The following is a 22,875-nucleotide window of genomic DNA, read 5'->3' as shown; positions in this document are numbered from 1 at the left end:
TTTTACCATAATTTCATGCTCCATTAATCATTTAGTAAGAATTTCCAAATATGTTGACATCGCTGCCCTGTATCTTTCTAGGTGGCAGCCGGGAGGGAGTGGTACATCCACACCATCTACACCGTGCGCTCCAAGGAGAATGCAAACCGCGGCATCGGCAAGAGGAGTCTCGAGTACCACTCGGTGGTGTCGGGCGACAACCTGCCCGCTCTGCCCTCGCGCTCCCGCAGGGCCGCCCCTGGCGGGGTGCCCGCTCTGGCCGAGAACATCGGCTCAGACAGCAACCGGGGAACCAACATCATGCACATCGCCCTGGACCGCAGCCGCTGGCGGGCAGGCTCAGCGGGCGAGCCACTGGCAGACGGCGTGCTGCCCCGGGAACAGAGCAGCAAGCGCGGGGAGGAGGACGCAGTGACGGTGGCCGGCGCCCTGGTGGGTCTCCTGCTCACCGTGCTGCTGGCGGTCATCCTGGCGCTGGTGCTGCGCTCCCGTCACAACGGGGCCAAGAAGGTGGCCAAGCCCTCGGGCAGCATGCAGCCGGTGATGGTGACAGACAAGTCCTATGACAGCGCTAACAGTTCAGAGGTTTGATGGACAAAGTAGGACACTGGGAAATACAGTCTTTTTTATGTGTGTGTGTGAGAGAGTGTGTGTGCCACCTCTGTGATATTCTTGTCATCCCTGTTCTTTTTGCAAGTGCCTCTCAAACAGTCATCCCTTTGAGATCAGAAATCTACCAGTCCAAGAAAACTTCTTTCATAAAAAATATGTAAACAACCGTTTGATTATATAAAAGACTTTTTGGTCGATATGAATGATGGTGGCATGTCTTTGTGATAATATGCATATGGATTTTAAAAGGATAACAATTATATCTGAAAGTATTATCAGTGAAAGAGCTTTTCAAGACCATTGATTTTTTTAGGCTCTAGAAAGTGACCACCACAGTACATTAAAACTGTTCCCCTTGTTTCCTAAAACACCATTGTTAATGTATGTGTGAGTTGTGTGTCCTTGAAGAGTAGATTATTTTAAAGTTTATTTAATATTCAGAATGATTTCAAATAAACTCATCACAACTTTCTAAATGTCTACTTGTAAATGGAATAAAACTGGATGTCTAGGTGTTTCATATCCCAAGCATGACATTGCAGAGTCTACTTAGGCTACAGTGTAAATTTCTGTAGTCATTTGTGTGTCACAGTGACATTTGTGAATTTACATATTACACTTGTTCCACATTTCCTCCATCACATGTGATGTTTGATTCTTCCCTTTCTTCCCTAGAGGACACTATGTCAGGATTTTTGTTTTTCCACAGAACATCAAGTGAAAAGATTGCAGTTTCTGGATGTGCAGAAATGTATTTGAATTTAAGGTGCAGATACTGTTATCAGATTTGTCAGACTTTTTGATTGTACATTGGGGTAGCTGGAAGAGTTTCAAGCACAATCACACTGGAATGTATTAATGGCTATATTTCAAATAAAACTATTAAAAAGTCTGACTTTTATCCGTAGACAGTCAAACTATTGTGTTTGTGCCATTGGACGCAATGTAAACCATGTGAGAAAATTTTACACACTTACAATCACATTTAAGCTTGCTATGCAATGCAATCTGAAAACACAAAGATGTACCTTGTATCCCTATTTTGACAGATTTTATTATATTGTTCTTTTTACTTACCAGTGTATTTTTTTTATGGTCTGCGCCTGGTTTACCTGAATTTAATGTATGTTTAAAATATGTTTATGTATGCACATCTATTTATAGATAAATATTGTTTGTTTGAGTCGGGAAATGGTCAGGTATTGGATTCTTCCAATGATGCATTTTTGTAACAGACCACTGAAGCACACCCATACACACTCTTTTAAATGATTTAATAAAATTGTGCTTTTTTCCAGTGTAAATTGAGTGTTGTTCTGTGATGACTGTAATGTGATGGATTCTGTGATGGATTGAGGTATTCCCCAGTACACACACACACACATCACAACATGCGAGGCATAGAGTTAGAAAATAAATGTCTAATAAACAAATAATAAAACTTAAATTTCTTACCGGCTATGAAACATTCGCATATCATTCACTTAATTGAAGGTTTTTGAACAATAACACGTTTATTTCATATGGCTAAAAACACCTCAGTCAACATGTCACAGTAAAACCAACACCCTTTGCAACACTGTCAGAGACCCAAAGAGAGAGAGAGATATCTCTCTGCTTTTTATATGTTTTGCACCTTATCTATATGATATGTTACTATATGCTTATTTCTGATGGGCAGCTTTATTGTTTCTTTCTCTCAGGGAGACAATCTTTTGTGGTTTGACCGTGTGAGGACCCCTAACAGGACGTTCTCGTGGGTTTAACAATGCACCTGATTTCTGGGTAACATTCTCCTACAAGTTTTCTAAGTACCTCATCCATAGTTGCTGTCAAGCGTTGCAAGTTTTATGAGTAAATCATACATAACTGCTGTCAAGCGTTCTAGTCACAATTGTTTACACAAGCATTTTGTTTACACAGTTTCCATTCAAGCTTTTGGTTACATGAGCATTTTCTCAATCCATTTTTAATCAAACATGATTATGTTTCGAGTGACATTTATATCACACATTTTACTCAAGTATTATTCTTTTCCAAGCATGATTATATGCATAATTATAGTCAAAGCATGTTCATTTTTATGGCATGAATACTTTCATAGCAAGAACACAATATACTTTCATAGCAAGTATAGCCTACTTTCATCACACCTTAATTTTTGATATTACTGGTTAAAGTGGATTCCAATAGGTAAATACTTTATTTCTTTCATTATCTTTTGTTGTTCCTTATATTTCAAATAGTTATTTATTCAAGCAAAACATGGCATACAATTACACACATTAGTTTCATTCTTAAGGGGCCCAGGGTTTCCTGGCAGCACTGTCAGGTCCATTTTCTGGCTGGTCATTCAACAGGCGATATTCATTAGTTAAGATTTTTAGCCTATTCACCACTAACCTCTTAAGACCAGCAAATCATTTTTGTCTGCTGTGGGTGGACATGAGTCTAAGACCTGTAAGTCAAGCACCGTTTATGCCATCTATTTGATATGTACACTCTCAAGAGGATATCCTGGGCTTTATGGTGATTTCACAATTATATGTGTGTGGTTACGGCAAACATATAATTGGCAAACATAGCATTTTTCTCATTTTAGCGACAAGAGAGGTAATTGATTTTTTTGCAGATATTATGTGTCTATTGCTACAGTAGTAATCAAATTGTTTACTAAACATGAGGGTCTTCAGAGAGATTTCAGAAATGGGCAGTGGTTTTAACACTTTCAAAACGTAATGTTCTTTATAGACAGTGCAGTGGGTCTTTCTACCTCTTGTTTTTTGTAACCAATTTAATTGCTTCAGAAGTCAGAGAGCTGAATGAGGCAGGGAGGTGTTTTCTCATGATTTCTTGTAAATAATAGTCAGTCCCAAAGGTGCAATATGACTTACAATATGACTTACAAAGATGCAATGTGAGTACAAAGCTTTATTTACAATACTGAAACACACAAGCATCCTAGCGAGCATGAGAGCAACAAGTCAAACTGAGGTTTGACCTCAGACGTCATGGACAAAAGTAACCCAAAAATAACTGAGATCATCCTTGTAATGTCTAAATTTCTTTAAAGTGTAGCCATTAACAACCCAAGTAGACATTTAACAGCTAAAGTGTTGTCTTATTACTGGACATTTTCCCACTCAGGCAAAACCACTAAGGTTTATTGTGAAATGGGAACCTTTTTTGCTGAATTTACATTTTCTCAAACATATGCAATACGCAAAATGCTTGATTTAGCAAACGCATGACTCTATTTACTTATGTAATTGATAATGCATTTGTTAAAAGTGCATTCACACACAGAATTACAAGCCTATGTCCATAGGCTATCCCTGCATAGTGTCGTGCCATAATTCTGAATTGTTCAAAACATTTCTCAGACAGTCAGCAGTCAGTCAGAAATCTCAGAGAGCTTTATTCACAGTACCAGAGACCCACGCCGTGTCCCTAACAAGCGCAGTCTAAAGATACAGAGAAAAGGCACACTTCTTATAGGACTTGTCGAAGCCTACATCTTCCCTTGTGACATGTCAAATATTCACTAACCACATCACCCAAACTCGTCCAACATTGTATACAAGGATGTATCCCTTGACAACAATGATATTTACCCAAACTTTGACCTAACATACTGTACATGAAGGCGCCAACCTCCTTAGTGAAGATGGCAGCTCCATCTCAGGGGCCCCTCTCAAACCAGCAGGCCCAATCACCTTAAGAAAGAATGTCACAAATGATAAACATCTCTCATCATCCCAATTTCCATTCCCATTCCAGGGAATAATCACAAGTACCTCAATAATCAAGAAAAACAATGGAACAAAAACAGTTTGCGCCCTCTAGTGGTTAGAATTTGTTTTGTTTTTTTTATCATCACTTATACTTATTTCATCACAGGTCTTGGCTATTTCTACTTGTGTAAGACCTAAACATACTGTATGTTGAAGACGTGATCATTTTGTTTTTCAAATTTAACATTGTTTTGACTAGGTCAGTGGTTCAGTTACAATCAGCACAAAATCGCACCAGAACCCTGAACCAAAGGTCCCACAATCCTATTCGCTGACGCTGTTGCCTGTTGGTATATCCGCTTTCTTCCCGCATTCCCCAACCTTGCGTTGACGAGTGAACATGGCTACTGCAGCTGAGAAAAACAGAGGGGAGCTGCAGAAGGAATTGGTCTGTGCCATCTGCCTGGACTATTTCAACGACCCAGTGATTTTGAAATGCGGTCACAATTTCTGCCGTGTGTGCATCCTTATGCACTGGGAAGAAAACGGTGGCGATGATATTGGTTATCAATGCCCGGAGTGCAGAATGGTAGGCTACTACTGTATGTGGCTGAGGCTGTTATTTTGCTGCCTGCTGTTAGTAACAGCTAGCTAGCTAGCTAGCTACATGTTGCTATAGGATGAAATGGTAGTTAAAGTTAATACATGACATTTCGTGTTCACTAATGCTTAAGAACAACCACTTCTTCTTTAAGTTTCTTGTGTGCTGTCATGATAAAAGAGCTGTCGAACACAGTGGCTAGACAAAGCTCTCTTATTGCAAGCAATCTAACGGTAGTGCTGAAGTGTTCCTGCAGCAATTTGGAAGTTGATGCATTGTTAGCTTGATGGGGAAAGGGCAAGTAAACATTTCCAATCTTGAAGTCAACAAAAGGTGTTGTTGTCGGCGCTAGTTGTTGCCATTCTCGGTAACATCTGGATGGAATTGACTGTGATTCTAACGCCATCTCTGTGTTTTGTTTTCTATCTGTAGGTATTTGGTAAGATGAGCTTTACCAAGAATTACCTGGTCAAGAATTTGGTCGACAAATTAAGTGAATTTGACTGTCTGAAGACAGTCAAGCCAGCTGCTCCATCAAAGTCCATAAAAATGGATGGGAAATGTGAGAGACATAACGAGGAACTGAAGTTGTATTGTCACAGCGATAGTAAACCCATCTGCGTTGTGTGCAGGGAGTCGAGGGCACATAGGTAAGAACAGCAATCTAGTCAAGCTTTGTCACCAGTCGTAGAGAGATGGACCGAGTCCTGAATTCTTATACAGGCTAGTTTTCATTTCTGGTTATGTTGTATGTGTAAGTGTAGCTGATTTGCAAACCAAAAAAAGTTAAATAATTGTTTAACATGGCTACTTATCATCTTTTTTTCTATTCGGTTTTTTTCAGACACCATGAAGTGGCGCCTTTACCAGAAGTCATTGAAGACATGAAGGTGGGATCACAGTTTAGTTTGTTTCATTCAGTAACTTAAAGTTTCCTGACATTTTATTTCACCAAATCCTAAGGAATGAGTCTTCTTCTGACTTGTCATACTGTTCACTAAGCTGACTAGCATCCTTCAGGTGACCAGAATCAAAATAAATACAACCTTTGCTCTAGTAAGTGCATGTCAGAAATGTTACACTTTCACTTCCTTGTATTACAGTTGTATGTAGTCATTTACATAGTTCTTTTTTTCCAAGATGATTAGCAGTGAAGGCGTACTATGAATCAGGGCTTGTCCCCTTGGAATTCAATTAATAGCCTTGGCATCCAGTCCTTCCTATGCTGTAGCTGTTTCAGTGTAACAGTCATGTAATACGTGCACATCCACCTCCCTATTATTAAGCTTAGATACATTGTTTAGGTTTGTCTTGGATGCTAGTAATCAGACCTTAGAGAGTCAAACATGTTTGTGTGTGTGTGTGTGTGTGTGTGTGTGTGTGTTTGTGTGTTTGTGTGTGTATGTACGTATGTGTGTTCAGTACGTGAGAGTAGGTCACCAGCGAGCAGTGTCACAAGCACTCGCCATGTGATCTAATCTGTCTCACAACTAGTTATCTGTTAAATACAGATTATAGAGACTGCTTTGTATTTCCTATTGTGAAATGGCTGCAGACAACCCTATTGTGTGACGTGCTGTGGTGTGTCCTCTGTGTGCAGAGTGAGTTGAGGATGAGGCTTATCAAGCTGAACTGGCAGAAGTCGATGTGTTCAAGAGTGAAGGCCATTGACGAGCAGGCCAAGAATGATGCCAAGGTAGTCTGCAAACAAAGGACATGTTATGTCTACTCAAGAAATATGCCTCTGTGTCACACTTTGAGAAGTTGTTTTGCAGTATTTGTCTTGCAATACGTTCCAGAGGACATTTACATCATTGATGCACTTTAATCTAGCAGATGCTGTAAATTCTGTGTGAGTCTAATTTTCTGAGGCACACTTGAAAACCTCCTGTTCCTTATGCAGATGAAGAAGCAGGCGTTGAAGGAGAAGATCGAGGAGGACGTGGGAGCGATGGTACAGTTCCTCCTGGACGAGAAGGACGATCTCCTGGAGAGTCTGCAGGCAGAGGAGGTGGCCACTGTGGCCTTGCTCGACGACAACCTCAAGCTGGTGAGCAGCGAGGAGGTGTCTGTGGACAAGGCCATCACAGACATCCAGAACCAGCTCAGCGACTCCGCCAACTTTGAGGTCGGGCTACAGCACTTAACTTGGTTGTGGTCACATTGGTGATGTTTCTTTCTTTCTTTCTTTCTTTCTTTCTTTCTTTCTTTCTTTCTTTCTTTCTTTCTTTCTTTCGTTCGTTCGTTTGTTCTCTCTCTCTCTCTCTCTCTTGTTTTCTGTCTCTCACTCTCTATCACTCTCTCTTGCTCTCTCTCTCACTCTCTCTCTATCTATCTATCTATCTATCTATCTATATAAAACTGTATCTCCTCATTCCTCTCTTTGTATTTTTGTTTAGTTTAGCCAGAGGAGTATACTACGAAGCGAGGTTACTGGCTTACCCAGGTAACTTTGGGAGTAACTGCTGATCTCAAAACAATGTCACTTCAGAAGCAATATGTGCAGTTAAGCATTCTTTTGGACATCAGCAGTTACTCCTGAAGTTACCTAGCCAGTAACCTTGCTTCATAGTATATCCCTCAGGTTGTCATGTACAGTGTTGTTATTTTGGAGTTCAAAATCATAATAATCCTTTTTTTTCTGTCTATGTCTCCACAGGCCATTCGGAAGTTGTATACCAGGTGGGTTCAATGGTACTGAACTTGCTCCCTTCACAGAGTCATTAAGTGTGCCCTTTTGTGCTTGGTTGTGTGGCCTGACTGAAGATCCTCTCCCCCCCTCTCCCCCCCCCATAGTCCATTTCAAGGAAGTAGCTCTGTGACGGCCACCAACTGTCCCCCAGACTGGACCGAGTTCACAGGACCATTCCAGCTCATCATGTGGAAGAAGATGATGCATGTCTTACATACAAGTGAGTGTCCAGCATCCCACTGAGCTTCCACTACTCACCCTGCATACAATCAAGTATCAAGTAAGGCACGTCAGTGATGCTGAAAATAGACTGTTAGTATATTGAGATAGTCACACATTTAGTCTATGGGAGCCAAAGGCTTTATTCCACCATCCCCCTATTGGATGTAGAAGATAAACAGTGGTCAGGATGTGTCCAGATGGTATTGATCTGAGTGTACCACTGGCAGTTCGTGTTTTGGAGCTCCTGTCATGCGACACAGTATTCGGAGTACCTCTGGAGCTTTAGCTGATCATATCTTGAGGCCTGTGTGTCCATTTTCTGTCCAGTGAGTCAATGTAGAGCAGCAGTTCAGTGGGACATTGTCCACAGTGTGCTTTCTAGAGTGCCTACATCATCCCTCGACACTAAATACTACATCTTACTCATCTCCAAGTGATCCAGCTTTGCTTCCCCTCCCTCACAACACACAGCCACCAGCCCTGCCGTGCCACTTTTGGCAGAGAACTGCATTAGTCATCTACAATATGCACTCTCTCTCTCTCTCTCTCTCTCGCTCTCTCTCTCTCGCTCTTTCTTTCTCTCTTGCTCTCTCTCTTGTTCTCTATCTATCTATATAAAACTGTATCTCTTCATTCTCTTGTTTTTTTCTCTATCCTTGTTTATCTCTATTGTTCTGTCTATCTGTATCTCTTTCTCTCTCTCATTCTCTCTCTCTCGCTCTTTCTTTCTCTCTTGCTCTCTCTTGTTCTCTATCTATCTATATAAAACTGTATCTCTTCATTCTCTTGTTTTTTTCTCTATCCCTGTTTATCTCTATTGTTCTGTCTATCTGTATCTCTTTCTCTATCTCTCTATCTCTGTCCCTGACACTCTCTCTCTCTCTCTCTCTCTCTCTCTCTCTCTCTCTCTCTGTCTGTCTGTCTCGCTATTTCACTCTCTTTCTCTCGCAGTGCCTCAGAATCTCACGCTGGACCTGGACACGGCACACCCCTGCCTGGCCATCAGCGACTTCGACACCAAGGTGGAGGAGGGCCGCACGCGCTCGCAGGAGGCCGACGTGCCGCAGCGCTTCACGCGCTTCTTCGGCGTGCTGGCCACGGCGCAGTACTCCAGCGGTCAGCACTACTGGGAGGTGGACGTGCGCGACAAGGGCGTCTGGTACCTGGGCGTCACCACCGAGTACAGCAACCGCAAAGGCTTTGTCAACCTCTCGCCGTCCGCTGGCTACTGGAGCCTGTGCCTGCAGGACCGGCTGTACGCCAACGAGGAGGACGCCCGCATCCCCGTGGCCGACTATTGGAACTCGCCGCGCGTGGGCGTCTTCCTGGATTATGACCGCGGCCGCGTGGCCTTCTACGACGCCGTCACCATGAAGCGCATCTACGCGTTCAACGCCTACTTTGACGAGCCCGTGTCCCCTTTCTTTAGCCCAGGGAAGAATGACCCCGGCAGCCGGCTCCAGATCTGCCACTACTACTGAGGGGGGGGGGGGTGGGGGTGGAGTCTGCTGGCCAACAACGTTTAGGGTTTTTAAAAATGCTTAACAGAGCTGCAAACGCAGGTAGCGGAGGCAAACACAACTCCTCCAGGATGTACCTAGTGTGTCGCCGCATTTTACATATGAGGAGAGTTGTGACCAACAGCTGCCCTGTGTTTAACTCTTAGGATGTGCAGATTTTTCTGGGCTGCGATGCAGTTGCTTTCTAGTGCTTTGGATTCCCAGAATGCCACGATATCAATGGTCTTCAGACTAAGTGTTTTTATTTGAGTTGGAGTTGGAGAATCCATGTAGCCCTACAACCACAATCAGGTAGATGTACTGCAAGTCAGCTTTTGACCTCAGTGTTTCTGTTACTTTAAAGAGTTAATTTCAAATAAATCAGCTACCCCTTACAATTATATTTTCCTGTAATTATATTCATTCGCCATTGAAATGTCATTGTAAATAATTGGTTGTGCACACTATTTGCCACAATTTAAATATTAGCTTATTTCAATTATTTTAATTTCATGTTACTCAGTTTTATTTTCTTTTAAAGCAAAAGCCTGGTTACAGTTTTATAATTTCATGAACTGTATTTTTTCCTCTTCATGACTTTTCAGTTTTGTGTAGACTTTATTTACATGAAGAAACAAACATTTGTAAGTGCAGGCACTGGAATAATCTTTTAGTTACTTAATGATTGATGATTTTAGGATACAAGGCATTTATGATGTGCACCAATGCTATTTATAATAAGCCTTTTCCTACTCCAGGTTCCAAGGGGTGTGTGTGTGTGTGTGTGTGTGTGTGTGTGTGTGTGTGTGTGTGTGTGTGTGTGTGTGTGTGTGTGTGTGTGTGTGTGTGTGTGTGTGTGTGTGTGTGTGTCCCCAAATTCTAATGAGCTATCTCATGTTTATCAAAGTTTTTTTTTGATTTGGGCGTCATTTCCTGAATCTTCTAAGATTAGTAGCTATTGTAATAGCAACCGTGATTATATGTATATGATAGATAGACTTTGCAGACCTCAATTACAGATATGAAAGAGTTTCTACGGAAGGCCACACAGATGAGTGGCATCTGAAAGTACACAATGTACAGCAAATCCATTTATCATGTATAAAGCTATTTGTTAAACTGTTCCTTGGAAGACTGTACATTTCAAGACACTAAAATTTAGTAGCAATAACTATGAAAAGGAAACTTATCCCAGGAGTATTTCTTTTGGGTTAATGATTGGATGGCAAAAATAAAACTACCTGTACACATAAAGGAATGAAAACCTGTAATTGCCATATCCAGTCCAAAGCTTCCCAAGCTTGTTTATCCACAGACATGCAAAATTGTACCATCACTAAAATATCCATGCTTTGTTTTCACAAAATCAAAGGGAGTTGCCAGTACCAATGTCTAATAAAGGAACTTTTCCTTGCAAAGGAGAGGAACAGCGCACCATTGGTGCACCTCTAGTTTCACCTGTGTGTGTGTGTGTGTGTGTGTGTGTTTTGCGGGACCACAAGCCTTTGACTCTGTTTCATGGAAGTCATGTTTTATGCTCATATTCACATTGTCAAAACGACCATGCTTTCTTAACCCCTCCCATCAAGTGACCGGGTCTGGCACACTAGTTCCCTTTAAATGTGCTTCTTTTCGTACTGTATGTTTTCTAAGCCTTTCCTCCAGATTATGTTTTATGGCTGTTTTTTTTGTGTTGTAAGTGCCCTGTTACAAGGTGTATTGGACATGTTATGCCATTGTGAAATGTTGCTGAAGGGGTGGGGTAGGGTGGGGGTTGCACATCTGAACTGTGAACATTTTAACTTGTGTATGAGAATTATGCTTTAGTATAAATACAATATGTAATGAACCATAACGGCAATTTTATGATTTAAAAAATAAAATTTAACTGGAGAAATGTATGGTGACTATATGTGATAAAACATAACTTTGGGTACTGTAAGAGAGCTGTGTAGGGTTGCTTCAATATTCTGCACACAAGTAAACTATTTTCCCTTTTAATATGGTAGATTATATTGTTGTTCCACAATCCCTGGCAGTTATGACAACACAATTCAGACACAACAGTAACCAGCAAGGGTTTGTCAAGTGTTTAATATGTACAATCTCTTACACACAATGGTAATCAGCCAAAGGAAGTTGAACACGCAAGTGGGTTTCTGTGTGCTATACACAACCTCATATTGACAGACTTGATTCTATGTTAAATTATGACGTGTTTTCCCAGACCAATCACTATCATGCTTTGTACAAATAGAAAAACAAATCAACACTCTGGGTAAGAGAGGTTATTGGAGCATATACAGCTACTGATAAACACAGCACCCAGCAGTTAATGATGTCATATAGGAGCACCTTAGGAGTATACTAGAAAACGAGAAAGCAGAGGCAAAGGTTTTTTTTTTTCAGAAAAGAAAATTCAAAGTAATGAAGTCCACCAGGAACACCTCTGTCAAATTGTAAAACATTTCTGGTTTTGGGCTCAACACCCCACAAATCTCGCTTTGTAGTCTACTCCCCTGGTCTAATGTGGTAGCTAGTTTCACAAAGGGTTTACAACTTGCAGCCAAACAGCTGGTTAAATCATAATCAACATGCAAAGAAGAGAGGACCACCTGCATGGATATATGTGTATATACTGCAGTTAGCCTTTGTATTACCACTAGTCTACCAGCAGCTTTTTGTACAAGAACATAATACAGTGTGTATCTGTTAAATTGTGTGTATTTATTTATTTATTTATTTGTTTGTTTCCAGATAAAGGTCCATTTTCAAACAAGTACCTGGGCAAAACCAGTGGTAAGCGTGCATTGAATCATATCAGAACAAGGAGGCTCTGTGAAAATGACTGTGGGATATGTTAAAAATAAATAATTTTCATAATAACAATTGAACAATACTGGCACATTGCTGGTGTTTTTTTTCTGCCACACTGTTAATTACTGAATAAACATACGTTTTATATAATATATATATATATATATATATATATGGTGAAAATATATACAGAGAGACAAACATACATTTACTTAGCGATAATCATGTTTGTATATTTTCAGTTACAACCAACCAACCAATGACAACATTTGGCAATGTTTTCTTGACACATGAAAGCAAACAGTTCTTATAGGCTGGGCATGTAATCTGTCATATGCCATCAACGTATGGATATGATGTTTGGCAGAGAGGAAACAATTTCAAATAGAGGGATTAGAAAAATAATTTATAGAAGAGAACATGTAGAAAAGGAAGAAAGAAAAAATAATAAGTTTTTTTTCTTTTTTGGCTGCTTTCTGATGAATATGTTTCAAAAACAGCACAGAGCCTGAATGTGCATCATGTTGTGCTATAGAGTGTGTCTTCAGTGTACAGTACTTCACCCAGGACATGGTCAGTCCTAAGTCCAAACCAGCACATATTTACACACGCAGCTGCCCTAAACACTGACACGGCTGATCTGATCTGACCTCTTCATCAGGTCAGACCCTGTGGGGGTAGGATATGCATGTAAAGAGAGGACCATTGGCCTACAATAAAAAACAATCTCTCTGGTGAAACAGTGTGTTTTATTATAGACCAGTGGCGAGGACCTTCAAGTAGCTCTGTGACTGTGTCGGGTACATTTATATGTTTATATACATATACACACCTATGCATATGTACAGATATATTTCTATATGCATTTAGATACAAATACACATCAATTACACAATTACTGTTGTAGTTATAGGATATGATAAAATGCCCTTTGGATTTCCCAAGGAGCAGGACATGAACTGATAAAGAGAACAGTTTGGTATGGATGCTGCACTAACATGGCTACTCACAGGGTGCAGTCTGCCATGTTTGGGGTGTCACAAAACCCTCAGTGAGGACATTTTGCACTCTGTATAACATGTTATTTTTTTCCAAACCACATCTGTGCTTTTGTTGGTAAGATTGCCTTTTGTATATGTGACATAATGATGACACTGCAATCCAATCCACCATGACAAATGTATACTTCCTGTTGTTGTCTCCATCAGTAAGTCAATGAAAGTGCACATGCTGTAACTTGATAAAATCTGTAGTTGTGTCCCTCCAGTCCTTATCGCAGATGCAGGAGATCTAAGTGGCTTCATGGAGTGGGCAAAACACTGTAACTGAGAAAGTAGAGGAGAGAGAGACTCCAGCGCCCTGTGAGGTGTCCGGCCTGCCTGTTGCCTGCCGTGCTGTCTATAGTGGAGGGGCCCTATTACTGCAGGGGCCCACCACCCTACTGCAGGTAGCGGTAGACTTTGAAGCAGTGGTTCCCAGAGTCGGCCACCACCACATGGCCGTCCGACGTCAGAGCCAGGCCCTGGGGACCGTACAGGGGGTCGGCGCTGGTGTTGATGTAGGAGAGGAACGACCCTGAGCTGTCAAACACCTGTGGGGCACCCAAAAGAACAGGCTTTATTTATCGAAATTAACAGTACACAAATTTGGAGGCTTTGGAGCATAGCAAAATAACTGCTGTTTTGGTCATTATATATATTATAAGTAGTAGTAGTGGTGGTGGTAGTGGTGGTGGTGGTGGTAGTAGTAGTAGTAGTAGTAGTAGTAGTAGTGGTAGTAGTTGTAGTGGTGGTGGTAGTAGTAGTAGTAGTAGTAGTAGTAGTAGTAGTAGTAGTTGTAGTAGTGGTGGTGGTGGTAATAATAGTAGTAGTAGTAGTAGTAGTAGTAGTAGTAGTAGTAGTTGTAGTAGTGGTGGTGGTGGTAATAATAGTAGTAGTAGTAGTAGTAGTAGTAGTAGTGGTAGTGGTATTAGTAGTAGTAGTGGTAGTTAGGGTGACCAGATGAGAATGGGTAAAATTCGGGGTGAGGTGCAGGGGGGGTTAACATGAACTTCAACATTCCGCACCAAAATGATTAATTATTTTTATTACAAAATTGAACTGTTTGACTGTCAGTATCATGTGAACTCGAAATTAGAAATAATAATTACATCAAGTGTCATTATGAAATGCGCTTCAACATCAGCAACATCGAATCAAATCTCCTCGTGGCTGCTTGAATAACAAAAATTGTTAATTATTTTTATTCAGAAACTGAACTGTGTGACAGTATCATGAGAACTCGAAATTAGAAATAAAAAATAATTCAATTATCAACTCAAATGTCATTATGAAATGCGCTTCAACATCAGCAACATCGAATCAAATCTCCTGGTGGCTGCTTGCGCGTGCACTCTCCTCACTCACTTTCATGAATGAAAAATAGCAATACGTGTTTTCAAAATTCGTGCCTTGCCGCCTACGTAGCCTACTGCTCAGCTGTCTCTACCTTATTGTACGGTCTATAGTTGTTGTTGTGTGTGTGTGTGTGTGTTCTATCAGACAATAACTACTCGAGAGTCTGCTTTTTAGACTTTGCTCTAATTTTCGGGACAATTAAGGCAGGATTCGGGATTCGAAATTCGTGCCTTGCCGCCTACGTAGCCTACTGCTCAGCTGTCTCTACCTTATTGTACGGTCTATAGTTGTTGTTGTGTGTGTGTGTGTGTGTGTGTGTGTGTGTGTGTGTTCTATCAGACAATAACTACTCGGGAGTCTGCTTTTTAGACTTTGCTCTAATTTTCGGGACAATTAGGGCAGGATTCGGGATTCGGGACAACTGCTTGGATATCGGGACTGTCCTGAATTTTTCGGGACGTCTGGTCACCCTAGTGGTAGTAGTAGTGGTAGTAGTAGTAGTAGTAGTGGTAGTAGTAGTGGTAGTAGTGGTAGTAGTAGTAGTGGTGTTGGTGGTGGTGGTAGTTGTAGCAATAGTGGTAGTAACCCATGCATGACATAACATACCTGTATCCTGCTGTTTCCCCAGTCTGCGACAATGATGTTTCCATTGACATCCACCGCCACACCTGTGGGAGCGTTAAACTGGCCATTCCCTTCGCCATGGGAACCAAATTTAAAGAGGAACTCCCCATCAGCATTGTACACCTGAGGACACAGGTTCAAGATGTACATAAAATAAAATAGTGACCTCTCAAAGCAAGGAGTATTTAACTCTCGATTTGATGATCTAATAATAATAATCTTACTAATAATAATCTTACACTGTCACATACACACAGATAGTAGTGTAGTCAGTCACCATATATCCGTTGTATGGGAATAACAATGGATCAGAAAGAAAAGGTCCAAACTGGTGAGAGCATACTGATGTGGTCTAGTGCCTACAGAAACAGGGAGACTGGATACTTGGCTAAAACATGCACCATGTTTGGGCTGTTAAGATTGCCTCAGGATATTAAGACAACTCCCTCACTTCTGCCACTGTGCCTTTAGAATGACCAAGGAGGACAGCTGAAAGCTGAAAGCATTTGATGAAAGGACTACTGGTTGTTCAAGCATGTTTTGCATGTTGGTTGCACAGACTTGTCTTCAGCTTTCAGCTCATAGGTAATAATAATAATTAAGAAAATAAAATGCTGTGTACCTTCACAGAGTGATTGTGGAAATCTGTCACCAGGATTTCATTCTTGTTATTCACAGCAACAAAGTGGGGGCCTGTGTGGACACAAAGAGGAGTAGAGAGGAGGATGAACTTGGACGACACATGACCTTAACAGGAAATGGGACCCAACAGACCCTTTGTGAAAATCATTTGGAGTTGCCGAGGTCAGGTAAGGTTAGTATGATCAACACTGTTATTGGCACCACAGTTATTTGCATGTGTTGCAACACCAGAAATGTTGATTACAATTTGCCTTTCTTTCGCATTACCTGATAATATTGTGTTTAAATGTTTAGATATAACAGGCAGATGAGTTTGTTATTTCCACAAAAATCACAAAAGAATATGCTTGTTTCAACATCTGTATCTCCTCTTTGTAGGGGTTCCACGGCACTCATGATTTTTGTGATTTTCTTTTTTCAACACAAGACAATTAGAAGGATGAGAGGTTAGGAAGAGCACTTCACGTCACGCTAGAACGGGACATACAGTACTTCATACTTACTGAAGGCTGCACCAGATTTACTAAGCTTTTGCTCCAGTGCAAAGTTTGCACTACTTTTTTCTAAAAGGGAATGGGAAGAGACAAACAAGAAGTGTGAGGTGAGAAGTGTGTCTCAAGGCCACTGAGCGAACACAGTGAGGCACACCTCTCTCAGCCAGGAGAACAGACTGTGAACAGGAGTCATGGGTACACATATTAGAGTATCCACACACATACACATACACACATAGTGTACACATACACGCACACACACACACACACACACACACACACACACACACACACACACACATATACATGCACACACATACATGCACACACACACACACACACACATATACATGCACACACATACATGCACACGCACACACACACACACACACACGCACACACACACACACACACACGCACACACACACACACACACACACACACACACACACACACACACACACACATATACATGCACACACATACATGCACACACACACGCACACGCACACACTCACACACGCACACACACACACACACACAGTACAGTACACACACATACATACATACATACTGTAGGCACATGCACACACATACATTCCCATGCAGAGAACAAAACCTTTCACCCCAACACAAACCATGAAAGAAACCAAGGCCCTAAAATAACCAGAGGTTTTGAATGTCACATTCCAATGTGAGGAAGCCCCAAAGGATAGCAAGACAAGACAGAGACACAGGGAGTGACAGCTAGCTTTGAACCAAGCAGTGGACATGAAAGAACATAATAGTGATAGCCTAGGACTATAATCAGACTTTTCTACTGGCTGGAAGCAAAGCACTAGTAAATCTGGCCATTTTCAAAGTTGAACTTCTTAAGAGGATGAGTTATTCACTATTCACATGGCTGTTGAGAGATTATCCTTCAACCTGACCTTTCAGTCCATATGGTAATCATGTTCTAAGAATAAATAATCTTTCATATCTCTACAGTGTATTTGTTTTGTTAAGCATCATATAAACATGAATACAAAACATATTGGCATCTCTTTTGCATTACACTCCATTACTGTGTAGGTATGAGTAGCTCGGATCTTTACAAAGTAGTTTGAAGCGCCTTACAGAAAAACAAGCCAAGCTATAGACATAGAGCTGCCTTTTCAAAGATGATTTTACAGATGTGCGTTCCTACTTCTCAATATTTTACCATCTTATTCTTTTAACAGGGAAGTCACATTCAAGGTCATAACCACCAGACACTCTAGCACACATCTGTGAATGAAGCAGGCCATTAAAAGTGCTAACCTGTCCAGTTAGAGAGAGCATATGGTTGGACCAAGACTCTTGGCCAAAGATTCCAAAGCGTCACTCACTTTATAATATTTCCTCTTGGTTGACGCACCTTTAGTTTTAATCAAGAATTTAATCTTTATTTACTTTTTTCATAAGAACAGAAAGAGCATTGACACACTATCAAATTATTTAGCAATGCCAGTCTGTTCTCTGCGAGTTCCTCGTCTCCACGAATAGCCTCCACGAGTCTCCACGAGTAGCCTTTATCTCTATATTGTATGATTGAAAGGGTGCGTCGCCTCAAGTCCTGTACCTGCAAACTGCCTGTCAGTGGTTCCTCTTGCTCCGAATTTGGTGACGAGCTTCCCATTGGACTGGAAGATGAATACACAGCAGGCTTTGTTGTCCACGGCGATGATGTGACCGTTGCGATCCACAGCCACTCCTTTGGGGCCCATGAGACGACCAGAGCCAATCTTATTCTGGACAGAAAAGAACCAAAGGACAGCATTTGCTTAGAGTATGCTGCAAAAGCTGTACAGTAATTTCCTGTGTATTAGCCACATCACATATAAATCGCATGACGGTGCTTTATGCAACAAAACCATGTTGACCGCACCCGCGTGTTAACTGCAGTCTATCTATCTACAGTATGAATCACACTGTGCTTTAATCAGAAAGAAGAATGAAGAAAATAAATGATGTGTGTGCATTCCCATGTATAGCCCCTGTGTATTGACCTCATAGCTGAGGAAATGTTGAAAAATCAAAGAGATCCACAGAACAGAACAGAACAGTATATTTTCAACAGCTTCAGGGGAACAGAAAAATAACAGTGTCCATACCACCAGATGTCACTATATGCAAAGGTTGGAGGTACATAAGGAAAGTTGGCATCAATCGCAATAGATAAATTGTGTTCTGAAGCATACATTACTAATCATTACCATAATCATCATTTTTATTGTCGTCATCATACTTAGGATGATCAACATTATGGTGAAAATACCAACATTTTGGATGAAATGACTGGGGTTGGACACTTGCAAACAAGGGACATAGTTGCAAGAGGAACTATGTTGGATGTTAATAATAGTGTTTGCTAACAGATGTTTAGTAATGTTCACCTTAAACTTTCCGTCAGGTGAGAAGATGCTGATCCACCTATTGTCATAGTCTGCCACTATGATGTCCCCATTCATGTCCACTGTAACACCTGTGGGCCGCTGCAGTTGCCCTGGGGAACGACCTCTGACCCCAAACCTCATCTTGAACTGCCCATCGTTTGTAAACACCTGTATGAATAGCCCATGGGGAAAACAGAGCGCAAGCGATCAGAATAAAACAGGATAAAACAGACACGGTGAGGCCTGGACAGTGGCTGCAGAGCTTTGAGAAAATCACATTAGCACAGTGAATTTAGTAGGGCATGGTTTGAATGTTGAACCAGATTTTGATCTGCTACCCTCCCCCTCTTTGACAAAGATGGCTTTGTGTTGTTTTAATCCCACTATCTCAAGATAGAGATTACAAACACAATTATTTTGATTGCTTGTTGTGTGAACAGGAAATGGTCAGATGAAAGAAGCATTGTCCAGTCTTATCTGACATCGCACATGATTTGATTTTGTACTCACTTCAGCGTCACAATGTAAAAGTACAAGATCAGAGTGGTTTTGAAGAGCAGTGGAGGCATTGTCAATCAAACGGCGCTAACGAGTGGGATTGCAGGCTTACCTGAATGCACTGGTTGTTGCTGTCGGCCACCACAACCCTTCCATTGCTGGAGGCTGAAATGCCTTGCAGATTAGTGAACTCTCCCTTCTCTCGACCTCGTGAGCCTGTGCAAAATGAACACACACACAATGTTCTCAAAAACAGCAGACATAGCAATAAATGAACTCATTGATACATAGCCTTGAAGCTGTCTATACAAATACCAAATTGATACGATAACAAATAAAGCCAAAGGGCTTGATTCCAGCCTGTAGTCACTGACCAAACCCACACCCCATGTCTCTCTACCACATTTCCTCATATTTTACTGTCCTATCCAAAAGGCTGGAAAAGCCCAAAAAAATCAACTAAAAAAGACACAATGTGGAGGTGTTGAGTTGAGCTCTTGAGAGGTGTTGTTGAGCTCTTGTGGAGAGTCTGCTCCTGTTCTTACCCACTCTGTAGATGAGCTCGTCCTCGATGGGGTTCTCCTTCTTCTTGGTGGTGCTGTACATGCTGGAGGGCCTCCGGACGGCCTTCTGCCTGATGTGTCCGGTGCTGCCGCTGGGCGACTTCACCCTCCTCTTCACGTCCTCCGGTGACGCCGGCACGTCCGACAGCTTGACCGCGCGCAGCCGGAACGGACTCCCGCGCACCGGCTGGCCGTAGAGCGTGAGTGTGAAGGCGAACTCGCCCTCGCTGCGCAGCGTGTAGCCCACCTCATACGTGCCGTTCTTGTTGTCCGTCACCTCGGGCTCGGCCGCACGCACGCCGCCGCCACTGCCCTCCGGCCCCGCGGTGGTGATCTCGGCCCTCAGCGCGGCGTTGCCCGAGCGCACCAGCTCGCCGTCCTTGTCCTTGGTGGTGACTGTGACGGCGGCCGGCTGGCCGACCACGGCGTGGCGCAGGCCCTCGCCCGTGGCCACGCTCGTGTGGCCCACGGCGGCGGTGGTCAGCAGCACGCCCAGGTTCTGGATGGAGCGGCGGAGGCCCTCCGTCTCCACCACGCAGGCCAGGTGGGCGTTCTGGTGCGGCCGCTCGGGGAAGTCGTGGCGCGCCAGGGCCGCCACGCGCTCGCTCATCTGCTTCTGGACCAGCAGGACCTCGGTGGCGCTGCCGTGAGACAGAGCCTGCTCAGTGAAGCTGCAGCTGCTCTGGATGTGCTCCTTACCCTGGAGCAGTGACGAGAGCTGAGCCTGCAACACCTGGAGCACAGAGAGAGAGAGAGAGAAGGAGAGAGAAAGAGAGAGAAGGAGAGAGAGGGGGGAGAGAGAAGGAGAGAGAGAGAGACAGAGAGAAGGAGAGGGGGGAGGGCAAGGGAGAGAGAGAGAGAGAAACAGAGAGAGCGAGAAAGACAAAGACCAACACAGACATTGACAGATGAATAGGGAGAGAGAGTGAGACAGAGAGGAGAAAACAAAGTTGAACACAAATCGCATCATCAGATTTAGCTGCTGTACCTTCTGCTTGGCATTGCAGATGTTCTCCAGGTCTGTGATGAGGGCACTCTTGCGTTGCTGCAGCGCTCGCTCCAGCTCCTCGAACGTGGCGTTGATCTCGGTCACTGCTTCGTTCTTCCTATCGGTCAGCTGCTTGGAGATCTCACTCACAAGCTCAATGGCTGCCGTGAGCTGAGGAAGCCTGAGAGTGAGAGGAATAGAAGTTCACACTCTTTCATCAACTCTATTTAAGAGCCTACAGTATACCTGTCATCTGCTGAGCCATTTTAGATAGATAGACAGATAGATAGATAGATAGATAGATGGGTCATTCATTGGTGTTTTTAAAAAGAAAGGCTCATGGAGAATAAAGAAAAAAATATAAAAAAAATCTTTGCATATTCCCACAAGGTGTTTGGGTGCTCTGAAAATGAGAACCAAAATGATTTTTCAGACTTGTAAGGTTTCCTGTTCAGACCCTGAAGGAATTTATTTTCTGTTCATTGCTTTTTGTGAGAGTGTTTCTACTTATCTCAGTAAGGAAAATAAATCAAGAGTCTATGTTGAGTACAAATATGTCTTCTGAAGGCCTGAACAGAGCCCAGCCAAAAACTCCAATAAAATGTGTATCAACTTTGAGGGACAGCTATGACCATGCAGGATTATCCAGACCAAACGTGACGATTTTGCTACATACTATTCCTATTTATGTACCAGAATGCTAAATATGAGCCTCCTACATGGTTTAGTTCTTGCGCTGTGGGCTTGTGAACTTTGAAAAAAAAAGAGGCCGAACAAAATCGACACCCCCCTCCCCCTGTAAAACTGGCTGTATCTTGGAAAGTATTGATCTTACATAAGAGTAATTTTACAGTGTGTCTCCTGGGTAACATAGGTACACCTGGTAATTTTTTCAGAATTTTTTGAGACCTAAGTGCGTGGGCCCTGGTTCAATTGACGTGGAATGACCCAGATAGATAGATAGATAGATAGATAGATAGATAGATAGATAGATAGATAGATAGATAGATTGATAGATACTTAACTTATCTTAACATATACTTACATATCTTAGCTTATACTGAATTATATCCAATAAAGATGCTGTGCATGACTAACAGCTGCATGTAGTCTGATATCTAAATCAGTGGTGTAACTGGGTCTCCTCTGTGGGAAGCTGTGCTTTTTACCGGTTTCCAATGGTGTCCAGCTGGGTCTTCAGAGCTGCTTTGTGCTGCTCCAGGACGTCTCTTAAGGGAACAGTCACATGATCCCTGTGCTCTCCCTCCGTGCAGTCCAAACACATGGCCGTCTCACACGACTCGCAGTAAAACTCCATCACCTACAGAGGGCGGTAGTGAGCAAGTTAGAGCCCAGGTGATGATGCATGGGGTAACTTTTTGAGCATTGTTACCAGGCAACCACATGACCAGTTCCTTGTGTTCTGTCTAAACGCTTGTGAAAAGTTGATGATTAGAAGATCTCCAGATACTGTATGCTCTATATCAATGAGAAAGATTTGCCTACCAGCATTGCTCAAAAGGTTTCCCTGTGTATCTGCACCTTTGTAATTCAGAGCTATGCACAGAATATACTGGGGCCTTTTGCAGCCATGCCTTATCCTTATGCCCCAACATGATGTTCAACTGCACGGCCTCCTAGGCAGCCTGCACCAGATCTCCGGTGCCCGGCCCAAAGAGGCTTACCTTGCCCTCGTGATTGGGGCAGGAAAGGGGCTTCCCGGCGACGGCGGCGCTGACCGACTCCAGCACGCTGCAGGCCTCGGGCGGCGAGGACTCGGGGTTCCGCTGGAGCACCTCCATCAGGTTGGTGATGAAGAAGTTGTTCTGGAGGGCGGCCACGCCCTTCTCAGGTAGGATGGAGGTCTGCCGACACACGGGACATGACAGGGTCAGCGACTGGGGAGGAATGTAGTTCTGTAAACACCTAGAGGAGGGAGAGAAAGAACGGGAGAGAGAGAGAGAGAGAGACCAGGAGAGAGGGAGGGCAGAGAAAATAGAAAAGGGGAGAAACAGAGAAAGAAAAAGTAGGGGGAAGACACAAAGAGCAAAGGGAGATGAAAGTTAAGATATTGAC

General features: G+C 42.6%; 3 protein-coding genes across 10 annotated transcripts in view; 2 read left to right on the top strand and 1 right to left on the bottom strand.

The window, feature by feature from the left end:
* Nucleotides 1-1,868, top strand: part of frem2a (FRAS1 related extracellular matrix 2a) — a 45,985-nt gene extending 44,117 nt beyond the window's left edge. The window contains exon 24 of the mRNA XM_042091056.1: nucleotides 82-1,868. Coding sequence (XP_041946990.1) covers nucleotides 82-591 — 510 coding nt within the window. The 3' untranslated portion in view covers nucleotides 592-1,868. The remainder of the gene's footprint in view (nucleotides 1-81) is intronic.
* A 2,830-nt stretch (nucleotides 1,869-4,698) lies between these two features.
* Nucleotides 4,699-11,261, top strand: trim47 (tripartite motif containing 47). Of its 2 annotated transcripts, none has more exons than XM_042091066.1 (8): nucleotides 4,699-4,935; nucleotides 5,380-5,597; nucleotides 5,792-5,837; nucleotides 6,548-6,643; nucleotides 6,851-7,075; nucleotides 7,607-7,641; nucleotides 7,744-7,859; nucleotides 8,813-11,261. In XM_042091066.1, exons 1-8 carry the CDS (start codon nucleotides 4,747-4,749, stop codon nucleotides 9,340-9,342), a joined length of 1,455 nt encoding a protein of 484 aa, XP_041947000.1. In that variant the 5' UTR covers nucleotides 4,699-4,746; the 3' UTR covers nucleotides 9,343-11,261. The 2 variants fall into 2 exon arrangements, with proteins under 2 accessions (XP_041947000.1, XP_041947001.1); XM_042091067.1 differs by having other exon boundaries at nucleotides 4,700-4,935; nucleotides 7,607-7,629.
* Nucleotides 11,262-11,435: 174 nt separating this feature from the next.
* The window catches only part of trim3b (tripartite motif containing 3b), a 31,518-nt gene continuing 20,078 nt past the window's right edge, over nucleotides 11,436-22,875 (bottom strand). For 5 of the 7 annotated variants that reach the window (XM_042091059.1, XM_042091060.1, XM_042091057.1 and 2 more), the window contains 11 exons: nucleotides 22,485-22,725; nucleotides 21,969-22,120; nucleotides 20,800-20,980; nucleotides 19,794-20,544; nucleotides 19,361-19,464; nucleotides 18,751-18,918; nucleotides 17,937-18,105; nucleotides 16,343-16,402; nucleotides 15,820-15,890; nucleotides 15,180-15,320; nucleotides 11,436-13,768 (listed from right to left, as the gene is read on the bottom strand). In XM_042091059.1, the coding sequence (XP_041946993.1) occupies nucleotides 13,616-13,768; nucleotides 15,180-15,320; nucleotides 15,820-15,890; nucleotides 16,343-16,402; nucleotides 17,937-18,105; nucleotides 18,751-18,918; nucleotides 19,361-19,464; nucleotides 19,794-20,544; nucleotides 20,800-20,980; nucleotides 21,969-22,120; nucleotides 22,485-22,725 (2,191 nt within the window). In that variant the 3' untranslated portion in view covers nucleotides 11,436-13,615. The remainder of the gene's footprint in view (nucleotides 13,769-15,179; nucleotides 15,321-15,819; nucleotides 15,891-16,342; nucleotides 16,403-17,936; nucleotides 18,106-18,750; nucleotides 18,919-19,360; nucleotides 19,465-19,793; nucleotides 20,545-20,799; nucleotides 20,981-21,968; nucleotides 22,121-22,484; nucleotides 22,726-22,875) is intronic. The other 2 variants (XM_042091063.1, XM_042091062.1) reach the window with 2 other exon arrangements.

This window comes from Alosa sapidissima, chromosome 5, assembly GCF_018492685.1.
Source record: "Alosa sapidissima isolate fAloSap1 chromosome 5, fAloSap1.pri, whole genome shotgun sequence".
NCBI classification, from domain to species: Eukaryota; Metazoa; Chordata; class Actinopteri; order Clupeiformes; family Clupeidae; genus Alosa; species Alosa sapidissima.
Note: the sequence above shows the minus strand (reverse complement) of the source record. Positions and strands in the feature narration are given on the sequence as shown.

Coding starts and splice junctions, on each gene's coding strand:
- trim47 (XM_042091066.1), top strand. CDS start 4,747: ATGGCTACTGCAGCTGAGAAAAACAGAGGGGAGCTGCAGAAGGAATTG. Junction 6,644..6,850: donor AGGCCAAGAATGATGCCAAG/GTAGTCTGCAAA, acceptor TTCCTTATGCAG/ATGAAGAAGCAGGCGTTGAA. Junction 7,076..7,606: donor GCGACTCCGCCAACTTTGAG/GTCGGGCTACAG, acceptor ATGTCTCCACAG/GCCATTCGGAAGTTGTATAC.